The 27,531-nt window shown below is 41.3% G+C and overlaps 1 protein-coding gene and 1 long non-coding RNA gene across 8 annotated transcripts in view; one reads left to right on the forward strand and one right to left on the reverse strand.

Annotated features, from left to right (window-relative positions):
• The window catches only part of LAMA2 (laminin subunit alpha 2), a 380,508-nt gene that overhangs the window by 288,626 nt on the left and 64,351 nt on the right, over positions 1 to 27,531 (forward strand). For all 7 annotated transcript variants that reach the window (XM_080999463.1, XM_080999466.1, XM_080999467.1 and 4 more), the window contains 9 exons: positions 2,699 to 2,841; positions 3,329 to 3,427; positions 8,658 to 8,769; positions 11,117 to 11,279; positions 13,526 to 13,736; positions 15,222 to 15,338; positions 17,245 to 17,408; positions 17,924 to 18,062; positions 23,823 to 23,925. In XM_080999463.1, coding sequence (XP_080855589.1) covers positions 2,699 to 2,841; positions 3,329 to 3,427; positions 8,658 to 8,769; positions 11,117 to 11,279; positions 13,526 to 13,736; positions 15,222 to 15,338; positions 17,245 to 17,408; positions 17,924 to 18,062; positions 23,823 to 23,925 — 1,251 coding nt within the window. The remainder of the gene's footprint in view (positions 1 to 2,698; positions 2,842 to 3,328; positions 3,428 to 8,657; positions 8,770 to 11,116; positions 11,280 to 13,525; positions 13,737 to 15,221; positions 15,339 to 17,244; positions 17,409 to 17,923; positions 18,063 to 23,822; positions 23,926 to 27,531) is intronic.
• The window catches only part of LOC308473927, an 80,482-nt gene continuing 72,495 nt past the window's right edge, over positions 19,545 to 27,531 (reverse strand). Inside the window, exon 3 of the long non-coding RNA XR_013984411.1 lies at positions 19,545 to 22,752. This is a non-coding gene — a long non-coding RNA (uncharacterized lncRNA). The remainder of the gene's footprint in view (positions 22,753 to 27,531) is intronic.

Here is a 27,531-nt window from a genome sequence, read left to right on the forward strand (position 1 = left end):
TTGTTTTGTTTTTCCTATCATGCTGAATTAAGTTGGTTTTCATTTGCATCCCATTTTGCTATATTTATTGCCAGCTATTTCAAGGTTAACTAGAAAAGGGTTACTTAAACAAAAGAGTATACATCAGTGTTAAGTAGGGAAATCTGTTAGCATGCAGCTATCTGTTGGTCCAGCACAACAAAGTATTTTTATTTATTTTTTTAGGATTCTAGGTCTTTCAAATAAAACGGTATTCTACTATTTATTTGATTTATAGTTTCTGAATGCCTGCCTGACAGATCTGTCTGACTCCTTGACCAACTAGAATAGATGTTGGTATATAAAACACAGAGCCCAGTGTTAAAACTATATGTTATTTATGGAAATGTGCTTTCTCTTTGTGTTCCATACGCAAGCACACAAATGAGAAGACTTGCACCACTAATAGGTTTTTCTGATGTGCATGCATAAAGTAGAAAATATTGCCCCCTTACTCAAGCAATTATAGTGCACTTCAGTTCAAGCAACAAATTAGTGGGAGGACTGTATGGAGTGGAAAGGAAAAAGAACTTAGTGAGGAAAGGAAGGAGCTGAAAATAACATCTCCGTGCTTCCTTGTGCAGCTTGACAGTTGCCTTCTCATTGCACTAAATCAATTTGTCTCCCATCCAATGATTTTCCTTGCTGTTGTTTCTACTTCTGCAGCTAAACGGGAGCTTTTAGTTCCATGCTGGCTGAAGCAGCATCATAGCTGCTTATATGAGAAAGAGTTGACATGAATTTGACTGAATGCCAAAAAGTATAGGAAGGGATAAAATTTGTGCATAGCCCCCCATCCTGCTCAGTATGGTAGTAGAAGTAATATATTACTTATACCCCAACCATCTGTCTGGGTTGCCCCAGCCACTCTGGACGACTTCCAACCTAATAAAAAGACAGCAAAACTTCAAACATTTAAAAATTACCAATACAGGGATAACTTCAGCTGTCTTGGCGGGGGCGGGGGGAGTACAGTTTTGCATTTTTATATACACATTTAAACAGGGGCTCCAAAAACTACTCTGCTCCCAAGTCATTTCAAAGAGGCTCCACAATGGAGTCCTGTGGTTAACTCTTGGCAGCCCTTGACTGGTCATAATGATTGAGTTTTGGAGAAAAGACTGGAGGGAAGATTATCATCTGTGGTTAATGTCTTGAGTAAGGGCTCTAGAATAATCCCAGTTAGTGGTTGTGGGTGTACCATTATTTAAACACAATCCTTAATCATCTGTACAGTGGTGCCTCGGGTTTCATACGCTTCAGGTTACATACGCTTCAGGTTACAGACTCCGCTAATCCAGAAATAGTACCTTGGGTTAAGAACTTTGCTTCAGGATGAGAACAGAAATCATGCTCCGGCGGCACAGCAGCAGCAGGAGGCCCCATTAGCTAAAGTGGTGCTTCAGGTTAAGAACAGTTTCAGGTTAAGAACGGACCTCTGGAATGAATTAAGTACTTAACCCGAGGTACCACTGTACTGGGAAGGTCTGTGGTTCTGCAGCCCTTCTATGCAACCCATGTGTTGCAAACACGAGCAAGCCCTTAATTCTACCGATGACAAAAGGGCAAATTGTTTTACATGCATACATTCTGCTTTAAAAATTTGAATTAAGGTAATTTTAGATTGTCTAGATTAATTTTCCTATGGCAGAGACTTTTATTATTAGTCTCCTTAATGAGAACATTATGATGTCTCATGCATGATTGCATTATTCACCTGCTCTTGATTCTCAAGTTTATTTCCCTCCTTATTCTTCACTTCCAAGGTCTTACCATTCTGCTTTAATTTCCCAGTGTGTTTTGTACTTCTCCATTTCTACCACCTTGAGCCCACCAGTCTCCTGCTCTCTTACCATTTTTTACACCATGCTCCCTGGTTATCCTTATCCCTGGAATGGTCTCATTGGCATAAGTTTGTCCCTCTCACAGTTTCCCCACCCCACCCCGATGCTGTACCCCTACTGTAGTGCTGCCTTCTGACATCCATGCATTGTGTGTGGTAGTCTGCAAAGGATCCATACATACACTTGCAGTTTGGGTGCCTGCACAACTGGGTGTCCCAGCCATGTTTATATACTATCCCAGGAAAACTGTGAGTGCCCTACATGAAAGTAATGTGTGAACAGGGCTTCCCTTTTCCCTTTAGGTCCCAACTCAAAAGTCCCATTTCTTTTATGAAGCAACACTACTGGCATTAGTCCCAATCAACAATTGAATTTAGCCATTGTGAATTAAATGAATTTGCTTGCATTCATCCTTGTTGCCCATGCCTATGCCCACCCATCCCCATGTTATCTCTTCCCTCTCTCCATCCAAATTGAGATTATAAGCTCCTCTGGACTGTGACCTGTGGTTTGCTTTTGTGACTTTATAAAATGCACTATGTACTGAATTCCCCCTATACAAAAAAAGAATAGCTGAAAACACATTGTAAATCACAAAGCCCTGTTTGCAAGTTGTTGACAATTAGATATCCCATTTTATCCCATCTGCTGCTCACATCTTTGTTTCCCTTCCTTTTATTGCACCATGGGTTTTTAAGGCGCCATTTATTGGAGTTTAGTGGCCTTATATTTTGGAGAACTTTATGGGCACTGTAAAATATTTCTGAGTTGAAATACCAAGCATCTGCCTCAAATATTTAGCAAGAATAAATATTCTTTACTGTCCTTTCCCACAGTTTGTGATGACGAGTGCACTGGAGTCCTGCTTCGTGACTTAGAATCTCTAAACCAGATGGCTTTGAGTGTCAATCTCAGTGGCCCGCTACACCCTCCATATAAAATGCTTTATTCGTTTGAAAATACGACCCAGGAATTAAAGGTATTCTCAAAACCATCACCAGCTTTAGATTTCACATCTGGATAGAGAGGCCAGCACACATGTTTTTGTTGGCATGTGAGATTATGTTCAGATCAGGATGGGTGGGTGGTGTATTAATGGTTTGATTACCTAGTTTAAGCATGCCACAGTGGTTAAATACCTATTACAATAAATTATTGGGAGGATTAATAAGTAGAAGATGCTATAGTAATTCATGTTTCTTCTCTTGGACGGAAGGAAACAAAATGCCATGAAATGTGTGCCGTTAATGTCACAAAATGACTTTTAACATTTGATAAAGAAAAGCCACACTACATGTTTATCAGTGCAGTGTCTACTCAGACCCATGCATATACTGCTTGCCCTCTTTTATGAACATGCTTTATGTGTCAGCAGCGGCAATAATTAAGGTCAACAGAGCAGCTTCATTCAGCAATTTGTTATTTCTGAAATCCATAATGTAAAATGTTTGACTTTATTTCCTCAGCATTTACTGTCACCTCAGCGAGCACCAGAAAGACTCCTTCAGGTGGCAAAGAAGAACTTGGATACTCTTGTGACAGAGATGGATGAGCTTTTGACAAGGGTGAGCCCAGAGGGTAAAGGGTTAGATCCCCATTTCATTTTTAAGAAAAGTGTTTCAGGACACATACTTATGTTACTGGAGCCACTTCCCAAGGACCCCATCTCATGTTGTTATGCACAGGGCCGTCTTTAGCATATGCACCGCCGGGGTGCAAAGATCTGCCCAGCGCCCCCAAATTTAGTTTAGCCCCCAAATTAACTTTTATTATGCTTATGTCACTATTATCATTTGATAAATGGCGCTCACGCCTGCGCAGCTCCAAAAGGAGTTTTTGTGTGTGTGTGTTTTTGTTTAAAACCAGCTTTTCTAAAGAAGGCAAGGAACACATTGGGAGTCAGTGTAAAGACTCCACACATATGAGGTGTCTGAAAGATGAGACAGGCGGGCATTGTGCACATGTGTGGGAGAGCCATCTCGGGCAGCCTTTCGTTGTGGGAGCAACCTTATTTCTAGAGGAGCTGGGAGGGCCCTTGCAAGTGCATATATACAAGTTCTTCTTCCGGAGCCTGTGCACACTCCCATCGCTAGATAGGCACGTTCTCTTTCTGTCTGTCTCTCCCTCTTTCTTGTCACTCCCCCTCCTCCCAGCTTTGGTGAGCAAGACTTTCCAGAGTGCTCTCCCTGCAGCATTAGCAGGCAGGTGGCGCAAGATCAGTCGTGTCAAAGCTTTCGCTGACCCCGCTGCCGCATAGCAGCTCAATAAAATACACTTAGGCGACTTCAGCGGCAGGCACCTGGCACCCCCCAGAATTCTGCACCCGGGTGCCCCGCACCCCTTGCAACCCCAGGTAAAGACGGCCCTGGTTATGCCAATGTCTGTGTGCAGGATGTTCTAAAGCTTCAAGTGTTCTAAAGCCCCATACAAGCAGCATCATGTGAAATGAGAGGATACAAATGCCCCAATCTCTACCTCTGTTGTTGCCAGGGTCACCCTCCATGGCTTGAAGGGTGAACTTCTCAAACGTGGAGCCCCCTGTTCTTATGGAGGCTCTCCTTGCTGTTTAGAACTCTGATTGCCTTGGTTCTCCACCACACAATGCTATTCGAGTGAGAGGTTTTAATGCCTGAGGAGGGCTAGGAAGTCATGTGGTATGGGTGGTAATAGGGATACTTCACACACTGCTCTCAAGGAGAACGTGACACAATTGGTGTAAGAATGGTGTTCAAATGATTCTTTGGTTGATTAAGAAATGAAGCCTCTGCTATTTGTCATGCTATTTGGGATGCGGGTGGCGCTGTGGGTTAAACCACAGAGCCTAGGGCTTGCCGATCAGAAGGTCGGCAGTTCAAATCCCCGCAACGGGGTGAGCTCCCGTTGCTCGGTCCCAGCTCCTGCCCACCTAGCAGTTCAAAAGCACATCAAAGTGCAAGTAGATAAATAGGTACCGCTCTGGCGGGGAGGTAAACAGCGTTTCCGTGTGCTGCTCTGGTTCGCCAGAAACGGCTTAGTCATGCTGGCCACATGACCCGGAAGCTGTACGCCGGCTCCCTCGGCCAATAAAGCAAGATGAGCGCTGCAACCCCAGAGTCCTAATGGTCAGGGATCCCTTTACCTTTACCTTTATTTGTCAATATCAAGATATGTTTTGCTCTGGTGCTACGATTAGACACACAGGTGGCCCAAGACATTTTCACGCCTGAAGCAAGATGCCATGCTGCTGCCCCCACCATGTGGGGTAGGGACGTAAAGCTGTGCAAGGGCTTCGCCCTCAAGCAAAAGCCATTGCAAAGCCTTGCTGCCTAGCACAAGGGTGAGGCAAACTCTGCAAGGGCTTCTTCTTGGCAAGAGGGGACGCGTTCCACAGAGCTTTGCCACCGGTCGCTCTCCACTCCTAGGGCCAAGTGGGCCAAACAAATACTCTGAGAGCCTCACATAGTCCATCAAGGAAAGTAAAATTAAAAATAGAGAGCAATGGGAAAGGGGTGTCCATTCCAGATCAGAACTCTGGCTTGGGAGTGGAGCTTCCATTCTTTGTTCTTTCTGTGGTCCTGTCCTGGATCAGGTCCTGTGAATTTAAGTGGCCCAGGTTTAAGTACAAAGGAGTTAGACAGGGACCTTGGTTTATTTCAACAGCTAATTAGACAGCATCTCAGCTGCTTTCTCATTCTGCCTGAGGGTTATCTAAGTGTACGTTGAAAGCTTATTTTCTACTATAATAGAGGCTGGTCAACCTTTTTTTGACAAGTATCAGCTGTTTTGTACCTGTGTCCTACACCATGCAATTGTGTCAATAGCCAGAAAAATAGAATGAATAGAATGTGATTTGTCACAAAATAACACTATTATTTTCTACCAACGGCTGCTTTTATAAAGCCCTGGAAGGAAGATACAGGCAAGGCTTCGTTTTGCTTTTACTTCAGTTTGTCTTTTTTTATATTTGTGCTAGCATTGGTCTGACCTGTGGAAATAAAATAAAAACACTTTTGTTTATTCCCGTTTGTAATCCAACAGAGGCACAGCCAGACAGAGAAAATCGTGTATTCAAATCAAATCTCAGTTATGACTTAGAGCCTATCAAGCAACCTTCATTTAGAAGAGATGAGGGAGAAATCTTGTTATTAAAAACGCCTTTATTTTGTAGGCGGTAAAGTTCTCTTGAGATGACACCTCTGTTGTTTGTTATTCCTTTTATTAGTAAAGACTCCAAACTGTGCAGAAATTGGAATTTCATTAGTCAATCAGGTAGTAAGAATTTATATTAATATAAAGTGTGCCACCTAGTGGTGAAGTAGCCGAGGTCTTATTTCAACCGTGATTTGGTTTAGGTGCTTGTTTGAACAACGGGAGAAGAACCTGGGAGGGAGGTGAATGATTTAACTTGGAGGTTCAACATTTTATATATAAAAAAATAAAAATTGTATCCTTGATGCTGGGAGATAAAAATCCCACTTTGTAAGTAAACACTGCTTGATATAACACACTGTATTTTAGAGAAAATGAGTGAATGTCTGTTCCCTATCAGAAACTGGAAATAGCAGGTCTTAGGCACTATGCCTCTCTCAAATCCATAAGATGTTGATGGTTCAAATCAATAAATCCCCTGTTTGTTGAACACAGAATCTCAGTGAACCAGTCAAGCCCTGTCTGCAGGGGTATAGTTACCAGGGATAGATCTTTTAACTGTTAGATCATGAGTTGGCAAACTAAGGCCCCTGGGCCGGATCAGGCCCACCTGGGTCCTAAATCCGGCCCACACCACAAAGCCAGAACCCACCACGAAGCCGAGACTCCCGGTGATGGTGATGGGAGGAAGTGGTCGCGCGGCGGTGGCTCTGCCAATCAAACGCTGTGCCTGGTTTACCTCAGCGGCATTTGATTGGCAAAGACGTCCCCCGCACCGCACTGAGGTAAATCAGGCGTGGTGTTTGATTGGCAGAGCCACCTCTGCTTAGCCTCTTCCTCCCGCCGCCGCTGCCCTGGTGCTCCTGTGGGCCAGAGAGCGGAGCGAATGAGCTTCACGAGAAGCGACGGCGGCAGCAGCCCCTGGGAGAGTAAGCACAGTGCCTTCTTTCTCTAGGTGGGGAGAAAGCCCGTTTCACACCACCACTGCCAGCCCTTCAGTGAATGAGGCAGGTGGCAAACCAAGAAGGCAGCTGGGGCTGGGGCTGAGGGTGGAGAAGGACTACTTGCCCCCCTCACAGTGTGCATAGGAATTCGTTTTTTAAAAAAATAAAAACATAGTCCGGCCCTCCACAAGGTCTGAGGGATATGGACCGGCCCCCTGTGAAAAAAGTTTCCTGACCCCTGTGTTAGATGGTCAGGCTAAGAAGCAGAATAAGAGTGAGGAGGAGGAAACAGGACTGCAGCATCAGATATGCATGCTCCACGTCTTGCCCCCCATCTTACAAAAAAATGCTGTCAAGTACGCAGTTTTTATATTTCCCCCAACTATCAGCAGTCAGTTGCTCAAGCCTCAAGCCTTCTCCTTTCAAATTCTTGACCCCAAGTTGTCAGCACATGGTCAGAGAGACGTTAGCCCTGTAACACTGGTGAAAACTATACTGTTTAGACAGAACCTCTCTAACACAAGTTTTGTTTGTTAACCTGTCAGTAGATATTGATGTTTTATTGATAATTTTTATGTGGATTTTATTCTCATATTTTGTACTCTGCCTTGAAATATTTGGGGGGTGGATTATGGTTACATCAATAAATAAACACGTTTTGATCTAGGGTCTTACTCTGGAATGAAATTGCACTTGCAGGGACCAGGGACCTTATAGTTATGAGGAGATTATGTATGGTAGGCCTTGATGTGCATGTTCAGCCAGTTCTGTTCTGTAACACAGAAATAACAAACTTCATAGGTATCTAGCATTTTCCGTTGCTGCTTTTCTGGTAGCAGTGTGTTCTTTTCTAAGCTAAGCATTGATTCCTCCCTCATAGCATTTAGAATGGATACATAGCTTTAATGTTGAAAGCATTAAAGACTTTGAGGAAACTAAAGGTACGAAAGTGGAAATGCAGTCTATAAGCAAAAGGTAGGGTTTATTCTTTGACGCTTGTCTGGAGGCATCAAAGTTCTCTTATAAAAGAAGGCGACACATGAGTACATGCATACATTATATTCCTTGATGTGGAAAGAACTTACATGAATGAATAGTTCATAAAAACATAGGGTTGCATCCAGTGTTTAACGTGGCCCTTCAAAAATCAATGGGCATGACTAACTTGGGTCCATAAATGTCAATGGGTCTGCTTTGAATAGAACATAGTGGGATGTAACCCATACTCAACTTATTAAAAAGCATAACAAGAGTGTAAACAGCCTGTGAAGTATCCATTTCAAGAATGATCTGGAGTGTAACTTTAGTGTTCTGTAAGTTACACTGAAATCAATAGGGCTGAAGTGGCTAATAAAACACTAAAACCTTCATGGTTTCAATAGACTTCAGTACTTTTGCCATGGATGGAGCCTGACGTGTGCTAAGAATGATAGCTTGTGAACAAAGTCAAAGAAAAAGAATGTCATCTGGGATCTCTTTGTGTCCTGTTCCAGTATGTGTTTTAAGAACCCAGAATAAAGCCTCGGATGCCTCTTTAATGGTAGAAGGGAGTAATAAAATGTAATTGTGTACTTGGGAAGACTGTGTGTCACTTCCAGTATATCTGATCAATAATTCATTGATTGCCTTTTGCTTGAGGTAAAGTTTCCAAGTAGATTCAGACAGATGGAGTATCTTCTTGTCATGTTCATTAATTACACGTTTCTTTAATCTGTATCGCCAGGCGACCAAGGTGACAGCAGATGGGGAGCAAACTGGGCAGCACGCTCAGGCAACTAATGAGAGAGCGAAGATGCTTGGACAGTTCATCAAGGGCACCCTCCAGGCAGCAGAAGGTATCAGAGAAGAGGGAGGCAGTGCCAATAGCCTCTTGAGAAATGTAAAGCATCATGTGTTGGGACTAAGAACACGAAAGCACTGAAAAAGAGTACATGAGCCGAAAGAAATCAATCGATTAAAATGCTGGACTTCAAATCTGTTAAATGAAAAAAACCTATATAGCCAAATAATTGCAGACTTCCTGCAATCTAAGGGGTACCGTTTGCTACAACTGTTGGCAGATTGGCAATTAAAAGCACAGAGCAGCAGAAAAATTGAACATTCTCCTTCAGGGATGTTCAGGTTCTTGAAGAATAACTATTATGATTAAATAACTAATGGGGAACTTCTGCTTTGCTGTTGTTTATTTTCAAGGCAGTGAAAATTACATTTGGGAGGAAAAGGGGGTGGGGGGAATCCTCTGTTGTTTTAGCATTCTGTGTGCTGCATTAACGGTACATTTTTAATTTCTCAAAATGGCTTTAAAAATGCATTACTACTTACTGTTAATGAACATCTGCTATTTAGCATTTGCAGATGACAACTAGCCATACATATGCGCTGGGACTTAGGCATTATGCCCCTGCAATGTGCATGATTTTCTGAACTTTAAAGTACAGTTGAGAGCCATAACTAAAGGTATCAAGTCATTTTGGGTGGGGGGTTGAAAATAAGAGAACACCGTGCATAAGTAATAAACAAAAAGGGAGCAAAACAACCACATTATTATAAACTTGGTACAGCACAGTCATTGTTTGAATTTAGATTTCATAGTCTGGCCTCCGTTGTTCTCTTCCTTCCTGTTCCTAGTTGATCTTTTATTTTCCAGCTAAAGTAATCAGAACTGCCTGCAATTTTCACTACTCCAATCCACCTATGTGCCTGCTCAGCAGCCATAGCTGCACAACTAAATCCATAGCCAATAACCTATTGGCTGTTCAGTGGCATAGGGAGAATACAAGGGACTAGACCCAGTCACCCTCTTCCCCCCCCCAAAAAAAACCCCCAGATTGGCACATCTACATATATATATATATATGAGATTCCACACACCCAGCCCTGAAAACTAAATTAAGAGGCGAGAACCTTGCTGAAGGCCTTCTTTGCCCAGGCGATTCTTCATTTAATAAGAAATATTGGAAAGGCCCTTAGTGAGATGGGGGGGGGGGGGAGGTGACCTGCAATTTCCTGCTAAAAACCTGACAGCAGTTAATAGGAAACGCTTCTCATTGAAACCCTGGATAGCTGCTGCAAGCCAGAGTAGACAATTTTGGTCCAAATGGACAAAGTCTAACATAGTATAAGGCAACCTAGGAGGCTGTGTTTTCAATTTTCATGGTGTTATGAATGTCTCTTACATTCACAAAAATCTGGATACTAATAAATTAACATTCCTGTCCTAAATGCATAGATGATTATAGCATTCTTTTGGGGGAGTTTCCTCTGAAGCATAAGCTTCACACCATCCCAGAAACTTAATTTGATGTAACGAGTGTTAAGTTCAGGCTCTCTAGCATTATTTATAGTATTATAGTGTACCAAACATACAATGATGAATGCTTTATGTATACAGTTGACTTCTTGCTCTGCCCTAAGAAGTCTCCATACAATTATTTCTCAATCTATTGCAAATTAAGGATTGCCTCTAACAAACAATCTTTTAACATAATCGAGACCTTTCACTAAAATTATTTCCTCAGTCTCCAAAGTTTCACTATTTATATTGTCCCTGATAATAATTTAACCCCCCTGTTTGCTTCAAATCCCACCTTTTCTATAAAGCTTTTAGTACAGCAACCTAGTCATATCCCACTCTAACCAAGCTTACTTATAGCCCAGTTCATGTATTCTAAATCCTGAAAACAATATAGGAAAGCTGGATTGAGCACACTATCTCTGCCCACCATGTCACTCTCCGTGAGGTGGAAGAATAACTTCTGAAACAGGAAACCTACTCTGTTCACAGAGACCTGCTTTGCATGATTTAGAACCATAGAAAATCAGGATTCTAAATCACACAGGACAGCTACTTGAGTAGAGGAAACTCCTAACTTTGGAATTTATTCTTCCAAGTCATGGTAGGTGATTGGGGGTAGGGGGGTGGAGCAAACATCCCCACTCTCCCAGACATTCATATTGGGGTTTCTGAGTGCTTGAATATGGCTCAAGTATAACCAATAAACATATATTTATTGTGCTTTAATTGTTGTAACCCTCCCTGGGACCTCGGGGTGAAGGGTGGGTAATAAATGATAATAATAACAATCTTCTGTTTATCCCTGCTTCCATTTCCATTTCCTTCCCTTCCTCTGTTTTCCCTTGTCTCTCTTTGTTGATATATATAATTTGTCAACTTTTCTGCAGCTGCAAACGAAACAGCTTTGAAGCTGAATGAGACACTTGGAACCCCAGACAAGCCGCTGGACAAAAGCCTTCAAGAATTGCAGAGGGATGTTGACAGAATGATGGCATTGCTCAGGAAGAGAAAGCTGGGTGTCCAAGAGAAGGCAGCCCAAGATGAGCTAGAGTGAGTAGCAAAGCAATAAATATAAATGAGTTAGCAAATAAGTTCTAAAGAAAATGGCTGTAATCTATTCAGATTTCAGTGGAACTTGAATTTTCAGTAGTGGTTCTGGTCCACTCAAATAGACAATGAAGGCAGGGATAAAAGTAAGGATTTATTTTCTGATTCAGAAAACTCATAGTCATTTATCAGCACTGGAAATTTGCTCTAAGTAGCCAAAAATGATTAAACTTAACCAGAACCTCCAAAAACCTGGTTTGTACTGGCATTTTTGGATACTTGGAGCCTTCAAATTTATTGTTTGGATTAATAGCTTTATAAAAGCACCAACAGTAGTTGCCTGAGGTCATCCCATACACACCCAACTATGCTGACCTGACCACTTCTTTGACCGTGTACCTAGAAATAAATGAGGCACTGGGCAGCTACATCTATTGTCACCTGTACAGAATAGCTCTTTTTCAAGCACACAGATCTATTTGCCAGCAAACATATTCCCATAGATAAACTGTTTGTTATCGAAAACATCCCCATTACTATTTCCACATTAATTTATGTCTGATTTCATGTCATTCTTTTCTGTTTGCAGTTTCCCTTTTCATTCTAAGTGCATGACTTGAGAATAAATCCTATTGATTTCAGGGGAACTTACATCTGAGTAATGAGTTTAAGACCACAGTGTAACTCATTATATGTAACTCTACTCCTTCTAGTACGGTGGTTCAGTACAATAGATAGCTGACATGGAGTTTGTTCCATCCTTCAGACAAAACTGGAAAATACTCAGAATCTCAAGCCTATTCTGCTATTCTACGCTGATTACTTTGAAATAACCAGTCAGATCTTTGGCTATGGTAGCATGTAAAATTAAATACATAGGTGTACTATGATTTTTTGTTTCGTTTTAAGGTTAAGAGTATGCTATTTATTTCAAACAGAGGGCAGGGGTGAGAGAGTAAAACAGGAATAACAGGACATGGGAGATAACAAGGAATTAGTGTGTGAAAATATAGGGCAGGAATCAACTAACCCATTCAATCAGTGCAAGGATATCTGCTTGTGCAGCAGGACTTTCCCCATTTCCTCATTCTGTGTGGATGGTATTGATTGCCAGCTGGGTACTTGTAACATGGAATGGCAGCTTCAGTTGCATGGCCTCCATGTGTCTATTCCAGTGATCTGACAAATCCAGGAGCTCTCCAACTCCATGGTAGTGCTGAAACTTGAACTAACCAGAGCCGTCTTACCCATAGGCGCTAGGGGTGCAGGGCACCCGAGTGCCAGGCTCTCGGGGCGCCAGGCTGAGAGTCTGGGCCTGAGAGTTGAGTCCGGGGAAGAGCCCGCCCATCAGTTGGAGTGCCGCGGCGGGCTCTTCTGCTGCGGATGACTCTGCGCCACGAGTTCGGGAGCGACCGAGCCAGCAAGACGCTAAGGTGGCTGGCTGGTTCTGCTCTCCTGCACGCCTGGGACTGGGCAACCTGGGGGGGGGGGACACCAGGCGGATCTTTGCACCCCGGCGCTGCATATGCTTAAGACAGCCCTGGAGCTAACCACAACCTAGAATAACATTCCATATCCATATTGATTAAATAACACATCAGTTAAAGGTGTGGGTTTTTTCATTCATTCAAATAGGGGTAGAATTGACCCCCAAAGCCACAAGTGAAAACCTAGATTTTTTTCACTAATTTGAAGCACCACATGGCAATTTGCATTTCATTATGGTTGAATACTATCTAAAAGAATTTGTTAATGATTTCTTTATAGTGCTATCAGGGTGCATTTGACCCTGCTTGTAAACTGAAGGTTAATAAGAGGACTTTTGTTAACTTGTTGAAAAAACTATATGCAAAAAATAAAAAATGAAGTTGATTGCAAACATTGGTTTGCAACTTTGCAAATCTGCAGTTTAGGCCAGAATCAGTCAACACGAAACCTCTTTGGAATAGGGTTTTTGTTTTGTTTTTGTCCTCCAAATTAAGCATGGCAAGCAGCAGAAAGTTAAATTTGCTGCTGGTGTTTCTGGTTTGGATTTAGACATTCATCACATAATTTTTTATTTATTTTTTTACCAATATTACAGAGTTGGAATAAACACCCAGAACTGAGGGGATCCAGGCAATTTTGTAATGTGTTCTAATAATTTGTAAGAAAATCTAACCCAAGTCCATTTTAAAACAGACATCATAAGCACATGGAATCATAAATATGGCAGGCATATTAACAATACCGTGTCTCATACGTTACAGAGCAGCAGAAGCCCTCTTAAAGAGAGTGAATAAACTGTTTGGAGATCCTAGGAAGAGAACAGAGGAGCTCAAAAATGAAGTCCGAGACAAGCTGGCAGACTACCAAGATAAAGTTGATGATGCTCTAGACCTGCTGAGAGAAGCAACCAACAAAATTAGGGAGGCAAATAGACTATCTGCAATCAACCAAGGAAATACGACATCTGTGGAGGTGAGATGCCCAACTCTGACTGTCTGACTATCTACCACATGCAGATTCTCTCAGAATCAGAAATGTTTTTCCCTCTGCTTTTAAAACACTACAAGCAGATTTAAAATCTTGACAAATTAATTGACATGTTGTTTTAATTCATAGTTGGGGGACTAAGTTAAATTACTATTGATGCCAGAAAGAAATGAAATGCAACTTAAATTTTTACTCTAGTGAATAGTATGTGATCTACGCATGTGTATATTATAGTACAGATGGAATATAGCAACCCAAGTAGTCATGGCCCCAAACAATCATTGTTCTAAAATCTGTGTTGAGACTATACACAGACCCAGCCAATCAAGATTTAGTATTAGGATGGATATACTTCCTCATTCAGGGACGTGGGTGGCGCTGTGGGTAAAACCTCAGCGCCTAGGACTTGCCGATCGCATGGTCGGCAGTTCGAATCCCCGCGGTGGGGTGCGCTCCCGTCATTCGGTCCCAGCGCCTGCCAACCTAGCAGTTCGAAAGCACCTCCGGGTGCAAGTAGATAAATAGGGACCGCTTACCAGTGGGAAGGTAAACGGCGTTCCGTGTGCTGCGCTGGCTCACCAGATGCAGCTTGTCACGCTGGCCACGTGACCCGGAAGTGTCTGCGGACAGCGCTGGCTCCCGGCCTATAGAGTGAGATGAGCGCACAACCCTAGAGTCTGTCAAGACTGGCCCGTACGGGCAGGGGTACCTTTACCTTTACTTCCTCATTCTGTCTTGTTCTCAAGTCAGGAATTAAATGGGCATATGTAAATTCAGATTATAAATCAAACTACCCTATATTTTTTATTGTTAGCAACTGGTGTAAATGATTTCTCTTGATTTAATTTTAATTGCGAAGTCTTGAAAGCACATTATACCATACATTAACAAGTGCTTAGCCATGACAGTAAGAGTGAAGTCAACCTCAAATGAAGACAAATGTTTCGGTTTCTTGTTTGTTTCAGTCTTTTCTGTCTCAAGGCTGTTATGAGTTGCATGATGCTAGCTTCCATAAAATACTTGGGGGGCCTGAAGGGCTAACCATCGCCGTTCCCTAAAGGCAGATCAGTTGCTTCTTCAAGGTAGAGAGAAGGAAGATGCAGAAAATTAAAATATTTTCTTCTCTGTAGAATTTTATGATGTAATCATCCCTTTGAATTCTCTGTTTTAATCAGATTCCTCAGATCATGGCAAGCTCCCCAAAATGACATTTTTCACAGAATGCTGGAAAGATGAACCAGATGTATAGCATTTTACAATCACTTACTCAGCTTCGTATGCAATTTCCTAAATCTCATATTACAGAAGGTAGAAATCCTGAGGTTTCTTAAAAACACCTTCCTGTACTTCATAACACAAAATAAGCAACAAAAGTGCTGCGGACACAATGTTTTATTAAATATAAAATATAAAAACAAACGCATATTCATTTTGAGCCATTTTCCTCACATAAACAAATATAATCTATAGGAAAAGAAGCAAGCTTTAGAAGATGGACGACAGGCGGTCGAAAACACTCTAAAAGAAGGAAATGACATCCTTAGTGAAGCTAATGACCTTGCAAATGGAATCAATTTAGCTGTGGAGGTAAATATTATATGGTTGAAGGATGAGCACAAAGAAACAGATTTTCACAACAGTGAAATATTTTATTTTATTATGTACAGGCAGCAACCATTTTGCGTGCGTCCAGTTGACAGCCGACGCATGGGTCCATGTGAAGGCGAAAGAAGGCAGGACGGTGGTGGACATAATGGGGGTAACAGGGCGGGGGGCTTCTGCATACTCCAGTGACATGCAGGGGGCCAGGAATGGAACCCCCCCCCCAATGGTTGCCGCCTGTATTTCTTACTATAAATGCATTTACTAGTATATAACTGCTTCAATTTGTATTTTGTTGCAAACCATTCTGTGGCCTTTTGAAGAAGGACATTATATAGATTTAATTAATAAATAAGTAGGAGCAATAACAGTCAAATGTGATTTATATCTATTGGAAACTTTCAACTTTGCCATCTTCCCATGTATGTATTCCCATGATAAAATCAAAGGGTGAAGACAGACTAGCTGTGGTTGCACAGAACCACATCTTACCAGGACACTGAAAATGTGCTGGCTCCCAGGGAGGAAACCACAATTGCTTTGCTCCTCCCTGTTTCTTTTAGCTTAGTGCTGCATGGCAGCCAAGTCAAAGTTTGGCTTTTTGTGTTGTCCAAACCTGGGATCACAGAATTGCAGGGTTGGAAGGGTCATCTAGTCCAACTCCCTGCAATGTAGGAATCCTGCCCACAGCCATCCCTGGGTAGGCTCAAACCACCAACCTTCTGGTTTACAGTCAGACACACTGATCCATTGCACCACAGAGATTTATTGTTAAACTGTCTTCTCCTTACCTATGATCTGCAGCCAAGGTTTTTTCTTCGGCTTACGGTGGCATGTGAACCAGACCACAAACATTCTAAACTGTTGTGGAATTGATTTTGACACACACATGCTACACTCTGATGCATTTGTTCATGGGACAGAAAAAGTCACCATACTTAGGATATATAACTGTCTTCATAAGGATGGGTGACATGCTCTGCATGGTTATTGGCCTGGAAAAGCCAAGTTAAAATCTGACGAATTTCGTGATTCTGATTTTCTCCTTGCCTTTGAACCAAACATTACAAGCTCCTAAAAGTCATAGCCAAGCCCCAGCCAGAATCAGGAGTTACACTGGCATCTCTAGTCTTCACTCCTAATTCCTTTTGGACTAGTGTGTGGTAATCTGGTGGGATAATTTCTCTTTCATAAATATCCCTGTTGTGCAAGGCAAGGCCTCATGTGGGTGCAAGACAAAGCAAGGTGGGACAAGATTCAGACAGGATAGAGGGTGAGGCAAGGTAAAGGCAAAGGCATGGCAGTGTTCAGACTCAAGGCAAGGCAGAGACTTGAACCACAAGCAAGCTGAAACCAAGTCTTTATATAGTAGCAGCAGCAGGTGCATCCTTATTTTTTAGCACTCCCTCTTATCATTAGCGCCCCCTCTGCTGACAAGTGCTGCTTGGGGGTCATCCTTCTCCAGAAACTTCCTACTGTGATGGAGCAGAGAAGCCTCAGGTCTTTGGGGGTCTTCTGCAGTGGAGGCCCTCAACCCAGAAGATGGCTAATGGGGAAATTACTTTTCATTATGCCTTTAAAGCAATAAATAAATAAATCTGTAGAAAATGATTTGGGGAGGAATAATTCCCCTTTATAGTTTCCTTTTGTCATCCACTAAATCTGTATATCTGACGACAGAGCCTGAAGTAGTTGGGAGCCAAGCAGCCATGAGGGTGACCGACATCCAGATGGGTAGCCACCTGGGGACCAGCTTATCTAGCTTTTTGGATGAGTTCTTAGCAGAATAAATAATACATGTTTTTTAAATAAATGAATGGGTGAATAATGGTGCGGGGCTATGATTTCTGCGTTCAGTTGTTTAAACACTTTCCTGTTTTGTTGCTCTTAGTATGTGGATGATGTCCGGGATACTATAAGTCCTTTGACAGATAATCTAAGGGATAAAATAGATGATCTGTCCCAAGATATCAAAGACAGAAAGCTTCCAGAAAAGGTGCTACAGGCAGAGGCCCATGCTGCTGAGCTGAATGATTCATCTGCTATATTGGATGGGTATGTTAACCATGAGTTTGTTGTTTTGTATATCAACTTGATTACACTGTTGGATTCTCTAACAGGCAGAAATAAATAACACCTTTTCTATTTTAAACATCTTTGAATATAGATCAGGGATTCCCAAACATCCTCACCATTCAATCCTCAAGTTCTCACTAGTCCTAACATTGCCAAATACAAGACACAGAGCTCAGGTTGAAGTGTTTGCACTTGTCTTTTGATTAATGACAAACAGTCCAAAGAAAAAGTAGAGCTTCTGGCAGCATTAAGTTTATCAGAAACTTAGGTGAGCAGGGTTACTGACATCACATCTCAGACTTGTTTGCCCTTTCTGATTGGGATCCAGCTAGTAGGTTTGTAGTGACAAGACACACCAACGGAGCCAAGTCTATCCAGCACTAAGTCCCGTTGAGTTCAGTTTACTCCCAAGTACTTGAATAAAGGATTGCAGCCTTAGCTTGTGAAACTGCCGGTGGAGTTTTTAAAGTTATGTGTATTTTGTATCCTAACAGAATCCTTGACGAAGCTAAAAACCTCTCTTTCAATGCCACTGTAGCTTTTAAGGCCTACAGTAATATCAAGGATTATATTGATGAAGCTGATGGAATTGCCAAAGGAGCAAAGGCTCGTGCCAATGAAGCTATACAACTGGTAAGAGAAAATAATGTTTCCTTCAAAGAGTCTCCTTTTTATCATTCTGAAAGATGCCAAATATGCTTTTTATTAACACCTATTCAAAAGCATTACTCCACCACATCTTTTGAGACTGGTGCCTTTTTTTTGTCAATTCCTTTGAATGTTTCCTTCTTTTTTTTAGTTTGTATGGTCTCCTAAAAGAGAAAAATATGAGTCAATGTCTTTTACACCGTCTTCATTTCAACACCAAGTCTGTGGTCTTTCTGACCTTCCTACAAAAACTTGTCAAGTCCTATTTACATGGTTTCCACAGTCTTTGTAACTGTTCCACTGTTTTTCTGTGCTGCACCTGCCCCTTACATGGTCATGTGCCGCACTGGTGGTGCACCTCCCTTTACAGGGCACAAATCATGGCACAATACATAATTATGGGCCCATCCACACTTCTGCTTGTCTCATGCCTAGAAAGCACAGGCCTGAGAGGTTTTCCACTTGTCCTGTTCTTTCTAGGCATGGATCCAAGAGGTTTTTCATCTATCCTGCTGCTTTCCCCAGGAAAACCTGCTGTTCAGCCCTGAATGGAACAAAGGTCAATCTGTAGTAAAAGCGACATGTTTTTGTCAGGAGGTCCTACACATGAGTAGGAGTCTGGCAGAGACACATGCCCCACTGGCATGTTCTCTCCCTCCTGGTCGGTTTGGAGCTTCAAATGCTTTCTCCAGCCCGAACATCACAGCGACTGATACCAAGAGGCATCAGCACACTTCAGGATCAGCAGAGTATAGGCAGTCAGCATTCAGACTCAGTAGCGCAGCTTTTTGACTAAACTACATTTATTTACATATACACACTCAGAGCATCGTAATTCAGCTCCTTCCTCTTCAGCATCAGACAGCAAAGAGAAAGAACAAAAGACAAAAATCCTACATCATGGAAACACAGTAATAAAAACATCCTGTCTCCTTTACTTCCCACAATGTGGAATGAAAACATACACCATCATGTGATAAAATGATGTGATAAAATTTCTGTGTTGCATGACTGCAACACAGAAAATGAATCCTAACAGTTTTTACATCAATAGTCCATGTAGTATGTGACAGAACACCAGGAAACAAAGACGATGTCAGGGACTGGCATGTCTCTGAAGAGTGTGGGGTAGAGGGAGGGGACCAGGAGAATGACCCAGGTGGGAGAGCCAGTGATTTATGAAGTTTGATGCCACCCGCCAGGCAGGAGTCAGGGAAGTGGGGAGAGTCAAGGCAGGCTGCAACAGAGAAAGGTGCACCAGAAGTGATGGAAGAAGAAGAGGCTGTTCAGCCAACAGATAGGTCAGTAGACTCCCCACCTTCGCCTGCCCTGCTGTCTTCTAGAAGCAGGAGGGGCTTGAAGTGGGAAGAACGGCAGCAACTTCCATGGGGGGGGGGACTTGCAGGTTGCAGGCCACCTGTTGGTGGTGGGGGTGGTATATAAGGAGGCAGGAGGGTGGGGTCTCCCTGTTGCTGTAACTGTTGTGCAGGGACTAGAGGCTAGAAGTGTGGGGGGATGTAGCACAGTAGAAGCTGCTGTAAGTGCATTTCTTGTCAATAAAGGGTTAACTATCAGATGTGTGCCTTCCTTCGCTGGGGAGGACAGAACATCTGCTGTTGAACATCTGTCAGAAAAACAGTGACCTGTGGAATGTATTATAGAAGCAATAAGCTGTATAAGTCGCACATTAGTACTCAGGAAGGAGTCTACATAGATTGATTACAAGTGTGTGCAGTGTGACAAAACATAATATTCTACAGTTTCTGCAGAAAATATAATGATATTCACAGGCAAATGCACCATTAAAAGTTCCTAGGACCTTGGTAATCATCATCTCAGTAAGCAAGAAAAGCAGTAGAGACTATATCCTAAGAAAAGAGAACAGTCGTGATTTTGGCTGTTAAGTGTCTCAAAGACCAGCTTGCTTGTAATGTCGTAGCAAAGAAGTAAAGTCAAACAGAAGAACGCTTACCAGTATCTACACCTGAAATGTGTTACACAGAGATCTAACTCCAGTGACAATTTGGGACTCACAGCCCTATTTCACATAGTAGAGTAATCTGCAAGTTTGCCACCAAATGGTTGTTTGCAACTAAGATCTACTCAGAGTATGCCCCTTGAAATTAAATGAACACAGCTAAATCAGGTTTATTTCAGTAGGTCCAATCTGAATCGAACTTAGTTGACTACCACCCAAGGTTTTCATGAAGCATTATAAAAAAAGTCAACTTCTGTACAAGGAAGTTTTCCAGTAGCAATTTGTCGATGTGCTGCTGCTGTTTTTTTATTCTTAAGATTATATTGTTATGAATGAACTAGTTGACTACAGTCCTTCCCTACATGCTCAGAGGAATGACATACAACCCTGCCCTGCAATTACATAGCTGTGTTGGGCAGTCAACAGCACCATATGCTATGCACATGGTGATCAAAGATCCTCTATTCATTTGCTTGTTCACTTCACTCCAGGATAATTCACTCCTGTCCCTGGTATGAGATGCCTGTGGGCTTGGGGAAGAGCAGGTTCCTGGATTCACCAAGGGAAGAAATGGAGATGGTTGGGTTTTCATGCCTGTGGCAGCATGATTGTGCATCTGCTACTAGAATCCCTTTGCCTCTTGCCTTCTATTCACAATGGGCTTTGGATTTGCGGACTGCATGGTTTTAAAGCTAAGAGCAGCCAACAGTTAAAAATCCTAAGAATCCTTAAATGAAGACTAAGTGGCAACTAGAAAGATAAGCAGTATTAAAATATGACAGATGAATTCGTCTCATGCCTTAAATGATGAATTCTTCTTTGCTTCTAAAGCAAAATAAATTCATCACAGATGAGGTATTTCCACTATTAAAGTAGATTTACATCGCCCATTACTTGTGTGGATGGCGATGGTAATCTGGGTTCTATCATGATAAAAGATCCAATTCAGAACTGAGGATCCTTAAAAAATAATAATAATAAAGGCTTAACATACGGTATATTTAGGAAATGCTGGTGTTTTATAAAATGCAGTAAAGCCATCAAGCTGTGAAAGGGTTTGGTGCTATATATACTATAATTACCTAATTATCGCTAACAAATTTGTTTTCTTTCTTTTTCTTATACAGTTTAATTCCTATAGAAGCTTCAGTATAGAGACACTGGGGGAGTATATCAATGTCACACGAAGGGAGGCAAGCGGGGGTAGGAGGGGGCAGCCCCATTGTGCAAGCAGAAGTCCCCAAAAATACACAGGCATAATTCTGCTGTGGGACTCATTCGCTGAATCCTACCCCTAATCTCTATACTAGACTATTTAAATTGTGAGGAAAAGTTTTATTGCTTTCATTAAGGCAGTGTTGGTATATTTATTGCTTGCCTTTTACTAGACTTTTAATAGATATCTCACAGTCCTCAGATTTCCCCCACCCCAAAGCTACTTTTACTCTACAATGCTTTGCTTGAGCAGCCAATATTCTTCTTACTCTATTCTGCCATGACTTAACTGGGCCATATTTCCTCACAGTCTTTCTTGTATTTATTCACAATCACATTTGGTAATTCTTATTTCTTTCCTTTTCCATTTCTTGTTTGTTCTATTCTTAAGCTTTTGTAGTACAATACTGTTCTTACAGGATAATTCCTATGATCTCAGGGTATCTCCAAAAGTTACAATTTTTCACACATTTTCATTTAGGAAAAAAGGTGAAAGTTGCACATAGTCATGTGTGATGTTATGCAGATATATTACAATTAACAAACATCATACATGTCTTGAGAAGCCACAACCAATTGCAAGTTTTTGTTATGTCTTCACACATCAAAACCAATGCATAAAACATTCATCCTTCTCTACACAGAGGTGCTTGCAATATTTAAAGTCTACCATACATGGTGATTTCAGCTCTAAAACTTCCATTACATGCTGGCTATCATGTATAGAGCATTATGACAATCATAATGATCAGTTCAGTTTTGAAAGTTTGATCTGCTCCTACTTTAGCTGTGTAAAATGTTATGCACATCAGTGCCAGTTAGTGCTGGATAAAGAGTAATCTCTACCGATCTGTTGAATAGCTTGTGCAAATAGTTTTTTTTACAGTGCATGTATTGCAGTCAAAATTCCCTGCTTATGTGTTATGCTGAGTGTATTTACTCAGCCTCATATCCAACTTGCATCTCCTTTTTGCCTTATTGCAAATTGACCTTCTCACATCTTCATTATGCCTATTGAACTTTTTTACTGTGCATTCAACAAAACATTTTATTTGTTAATAGCAATAATAGTAATCATCATCATCATCTCAATCTTTCAGTATATACCGGTAGTTCCTTACTAGTGCAGTGATCACCCCGGTGCCTCTGGATCTGAAGGGAGAAAGAATAGAAGAAATATAATCTAATGTGGCAGGTGTATAGTTTTGCTGCATCTGATGGAATACCATTTTGAAGAATAATTTGAATATTTAATAAGAGAAAACAAATTGCATAAATAGATTTTCATGAATTTCAACTTTATTTTGATATTTTTACTAAATGGGTAATATGACCCTATCCAAGGTAGGCAAGGCCAACAAACAATCCTTTGGGTCTGGACTGGCTCCCAGTTGTTGTTGTTGTTGTCGTCGTCATCGTCATCATCCTTGCCTTAAGCTTCAGCTTGCTGTCCATTATCCTACACAGGTCAGGTCTAATTTGCTGAAAATGAAAATAGAACTGAATGCCTTAAACCTTTTGATGACACTGCATTAAAAACCTCTTGCAAAGTCTCATAGGACTAAGATTAGGCATAGTCATCAAAGATGCTAGGACTTGTAGTCCCAGTCCAGAGTGACAAGACACTGTATATTTGTCCTTCCCAATGCATTTATGGTAGGAAACAGAATACGTTTTTGCTATTACTCTGCCTTCCCACTCTAAAACACAGACACATACAAGGGCTCAAAGAATCGTACAAGCTGATTGCCAATAACAGCAATCAAGCTCTTATTTTAACCACATATGTTGGCTGTTAAGTTTTTATAACACCTTTCCTCCAAGAAACCCAGAGAGCCTCCCTTCCTCTATTACAAACTCACAGTCATTCCGTAAGGTAGGTTAGATGAAGAGGCTAACTGGCTCTGATCACCAGGTGAGCTACATGGCTGAGGTTGAATTTGCACTTGTATCTACCTGGCAGTAGTCCAACCCTTCAGCCACTATGCCACACGAGCTTATTAACATTCTTTACACATCTTAATATACAGACATCATAACACTTCCACAGATGTGTTTTATGTCACAGCAGGCTCAGTTTGGCTCCGGAAACATACTGGCAGAATCCTCTTTCTAATGTTTGTAGGCCGTCTCATACATATTTTTAGGGATAGACAGCTGTATTCATATAGATGCAGAAAGAATTTATAGATTTCAAATCTGTTCTAAATAATATTTTTAAAAAAAACAAAACAAAAGGAAATTTCTGCTCCCCAGTTCAGCCCTGCTCTCATTTTCTGTTTCATGGCTGCCTGAAAGGTATTTACTTTGATGTAAGACCCAAATTAATATGAAAAATATTTTATTAGTTCTGTATGATAAATATCATAGTGATTTAAGAGCATACTTTAAAGTGCATTGATGATCATTTCAAATTTTCATGACGCTTCAACTAAATTACCCCATTTTACTTTTTCTGAGGATTCTCAATTCCTGAACCTGCTGCTTAGCATGCATTTCACTGACAGTAGTTGGTTGTTGGGTCTTTTTTCCCTCTTTTTCTTCTTCTATAGGCGTCTGGTCCAGAAGGATCATTAAAGGATGGTGCCAAGAATGCTCTGCAAAAAAGCTTCAGGGTTCTTAACGATGCCAACAGGCAGGCAAATGATGTTAAAGGTATGTCTTTTTCTTTCCCTGCAATAATTGGGTTTCATTGAAAAGCTAATGAGATCTACTGTGGTCTTAGTGTGCAAATATCTCTATAGGAAAATATTTTGATTTACAATTCTGTCTCTATAATCAGTACTTGATTTCCATACGAACTGTATACCCACCTATGGTGACAACAGTCTCTTACGTTCAGATCCTAATTCAATCAGGAACTTTCTTGGAAGTTTGGAACAACTTACAGTCTCTCAACCACTGTTTCACTATAGAAATTTAAAGCAATGACCTACAGAGGGGCAGCCACATTAGTTTGTTGCAGCAAAAACAAGGAGTCTGGTGGCACCTTAAAAGTTTATGGCATAAACTTGAATGAACTAGAGTCCACTACTTTAGATAAATGAAGTGTTAACCTCAGTTGTAAGATGCATACACACATGTGTCTATCCACACACATACAGGTAGGAAAAAACTAAACAGTGCTGCCAGTAATTGGAATTTATGGCCATTGGGTACTTTATTACATTTATTCCCTCTGTACTCAGTCGTGTGCATTTTTGTACCAAGCAAGAGAACTCTAGTCTGTGAAAGCTTAAATCATAATAAACATGTTAATCTCTAAAATGCCACCAGAGTCTTTGTTAACATTAACACCCTAGATCACATAAGCTAATAGGAAGAATGATATAGCAACATATCCTCTATCCTCAGGAACAGAGATGTTTATGTCAGAATAAATGAGGGCTGAGTTTGAATACACTTGGACAGAAGATAATGTATCAGAAGGTCTGAGGACCCCAGGGACAGAAATGCACAAAGGAAGAACAGGCAGTGGCTTCAAACTATAACATCCTTATTTAGGGCCAAACTAGACACTTAATGGATAGGTATTTTTAAAATATGCAAACAACATCTGCTAGAGGAGGGGTAATAGTTATTGGGACCCTGGCAGATGTGGAGGAGGAGTTTAATCATTTTACCTCCCTGCTGTTGGTCCTGAAACAAATCTCTCCTGGAGGTGATATTTGCAGGTGTGGAATTTCCCTTCAATGAAGGGGTTCAAAGAAAGGGTTGTCCTCAGTACTGCAGCAGGAAGAAAGGTGTGAAGCTTTCCTTCCCCACATGCTGCAATCCCAGTAATTATCAGCATGCCCAGTTGATGCTGTTTGTATTTTTTTAAAACTTGCAAATTAAATGCAAGGGCACATTTAGCATCATATCTAGTTTTTCCAACTTGCTCCAAGGGCGCTGAGTGGGCTACAATATCTTTTTATGTCATCTTACTTTCACAAACACCCTTTCAGTTAGACAAGAGTGAGGGTCAAACTAGATGTGACTTTAGAAAGCACACCATAATTTGGAAGAATCAGCCAAGTGTGTTTGACTAGAGGGATTCACGAGGAGAAAGACTCTTCCCTTCCCAGGCACAATCCCAATGGAAATTATGGGTGCTATTAATGTGGGCGGGGGGCTCCCATTGATGCCACACATTGCAGTCCTGGAGAAAATTGTCACCCCCATCCTTACTCATTTAAAAAGCAAAACACTGCATCCTTTCTAATGATTACGTTGAGTCACATCTATTTTGACCTTCTTTCTAATATGCTTCAGACAGTGTTTGTGAGAGTACAAATGACATAGGAAGATATGGCAATCCCCCCCTGTACCCTTGCATTAATTTGGAAAGCTGTTTAATGACACATTTAGTGGCATGTCTTGTTTGATCCTGAGTGTTGCTGATTTGCTCAGTATCCAGAGTGGGAAACCTCGGACCTGAATGCAGTCCTCCAAGCCTTTCTATCCAGTCTTCAAGGCTCTCTCGCCAAGCCATGCCACCCCCTGCAGGTTTCACCTCTTTTCTCCAAGCCTCACAGCTCACCATCCCTACTCCATACCCTCCCTTTCAAGTACTTTTGTGTGGCTAGAACAGATCCTTGAATCATATTCATGCCTCTTGCTTACTTAAATGAGTGTTTGTGTTTATGTGTGTAGAAACCTCTGACTTTGGCATGGCTAGAATGTATTCTTATGGCTATTTGTTTAATTATGAATTGCTTCACATGAGACATCTCAAAGCAATTTACACAGAACATACATAAAATCAATTCCCATTCACTACTGGAATAGATATCTCCATTTAGTATGCTTGTTGGAAAAGGGACAATAGAGAAAAGACAATAGAGAAGGCACCTGTTTGATGCTAGGAGTGTAGGTGCCATCACACTAAAGCATAGCTGTCAACTTTTCCCTTTTCTTGCGATGAATCCTATTCAGAATAAGGGGATTTCCCTTTAAAAAAGGGAAACGTTGACAGCTATGCACTAAAGGCCCAATCCCAATACAGTTCACAGCAAACTTCCTGATAGGATGGTATCTGCAGGATGCTTTCTCCTGCAGAATGCAGTGATTGGTTGGGTATGTAGGAGATGAGACAAACTTTCAGTTATCTGGCTTTGTGCACCAATGCCAGTATCTTGAACCTTGCCCAGTAGCTCATTGGCCGTCAGTGGCATGATAGCTAAATTTCCACCCCAGTGAGCAACTGAGCCACTGCATTTTGCACTGGTTGCAGCTTTTGGATCAGCCTACTGTACACAAATTACAGTCACATCCATTGCCCTGCATTCTGTCTGTTTCCTCTGACTTTGCCCGCTTTTTCGTCTGGTCCCACCTACCACTTGCCCATGGTCCCCAGAAGGCTCTTTAGAGGAACCTGCTCAAGATCATCTGGCAAGTCACAACTTCATAAACTGGATTTGATGATGGCTACACAACTAAATCTAATCAAAGTGGCTTATGCTATATTGCAGAAAGCAATTGTATTTTAACATGCATTCATGCATTTTACATCTTTGCATTCAACACCTTCGCCATCACGTTGTTAAGACATTGCTTTTCGTTATGTGAAAAAGTAATTATTTTATTTTAAAAATTACTGCTCCCCCCTTCACTCTCAGTACCAAGGGAAAGTTCTGTCTTTCTAAAGCAATCCAATATCACCACAAAGGCATCTTATAAAATTTCAAGTTAAGTACTCCTATATGGTCATGAAGCCCTATTACAGGTTAATTGGAGGGTTATGGAGCTGATTTTTCTTTTTTATTAGACGGTTCTAACAGTGATGAAACTGCTTTGCTGAAACATAAAGCTTTAATGTTTTTTCTTGGTGCTCTATCCTGTGTATATGTTAATATATTGGCACACATTACTCTAACCCTACAGGATCACATTGTGGCCTGGATAGACATTAAGCCAAATTTGAGCCTGAGATTAATTGCTTTTATTTGTTTGTAGCACTTGTTGCTGCATCAGTATGTTGTTAGTGTTATTAACATAATTCCTAAGCCATGGCTTGGCATTTCTAGGTTAGGAAGAGAACACTAAAATAAAAAAAATTACAGAACAAAGTCTCCTTAGAATCCTCCCAAATCCCTATAGGAAGCCCACAACTAAAAGACAAATAATAGAGACTCTGTAAAGAGCTAGTAGGCAGAAGCAGTCATTAGTTTGGAATTTCTCTCTCTGCACTACAGGTAGTACATTAGTTAAAGTAATGAAAACCCGTAAACCACTCAAGTAATATATCCTCCAGGAACTCAGGCCTAGGCTGCGACAGAG

The sequence above is a fragment of the Podarcis pityusensis genome (assembly GCF_964106645.2).
Source record: "Podarcis pityusensis genome assembly, chromosome: 3".
NCBI classification, from domain to species: domain Eukaryota; kingdom Metazoa; phylum Chordata; class Lepidosauria; order Squamata; family Lacertidae; genus Podarcis; species Podarcis pityusensis.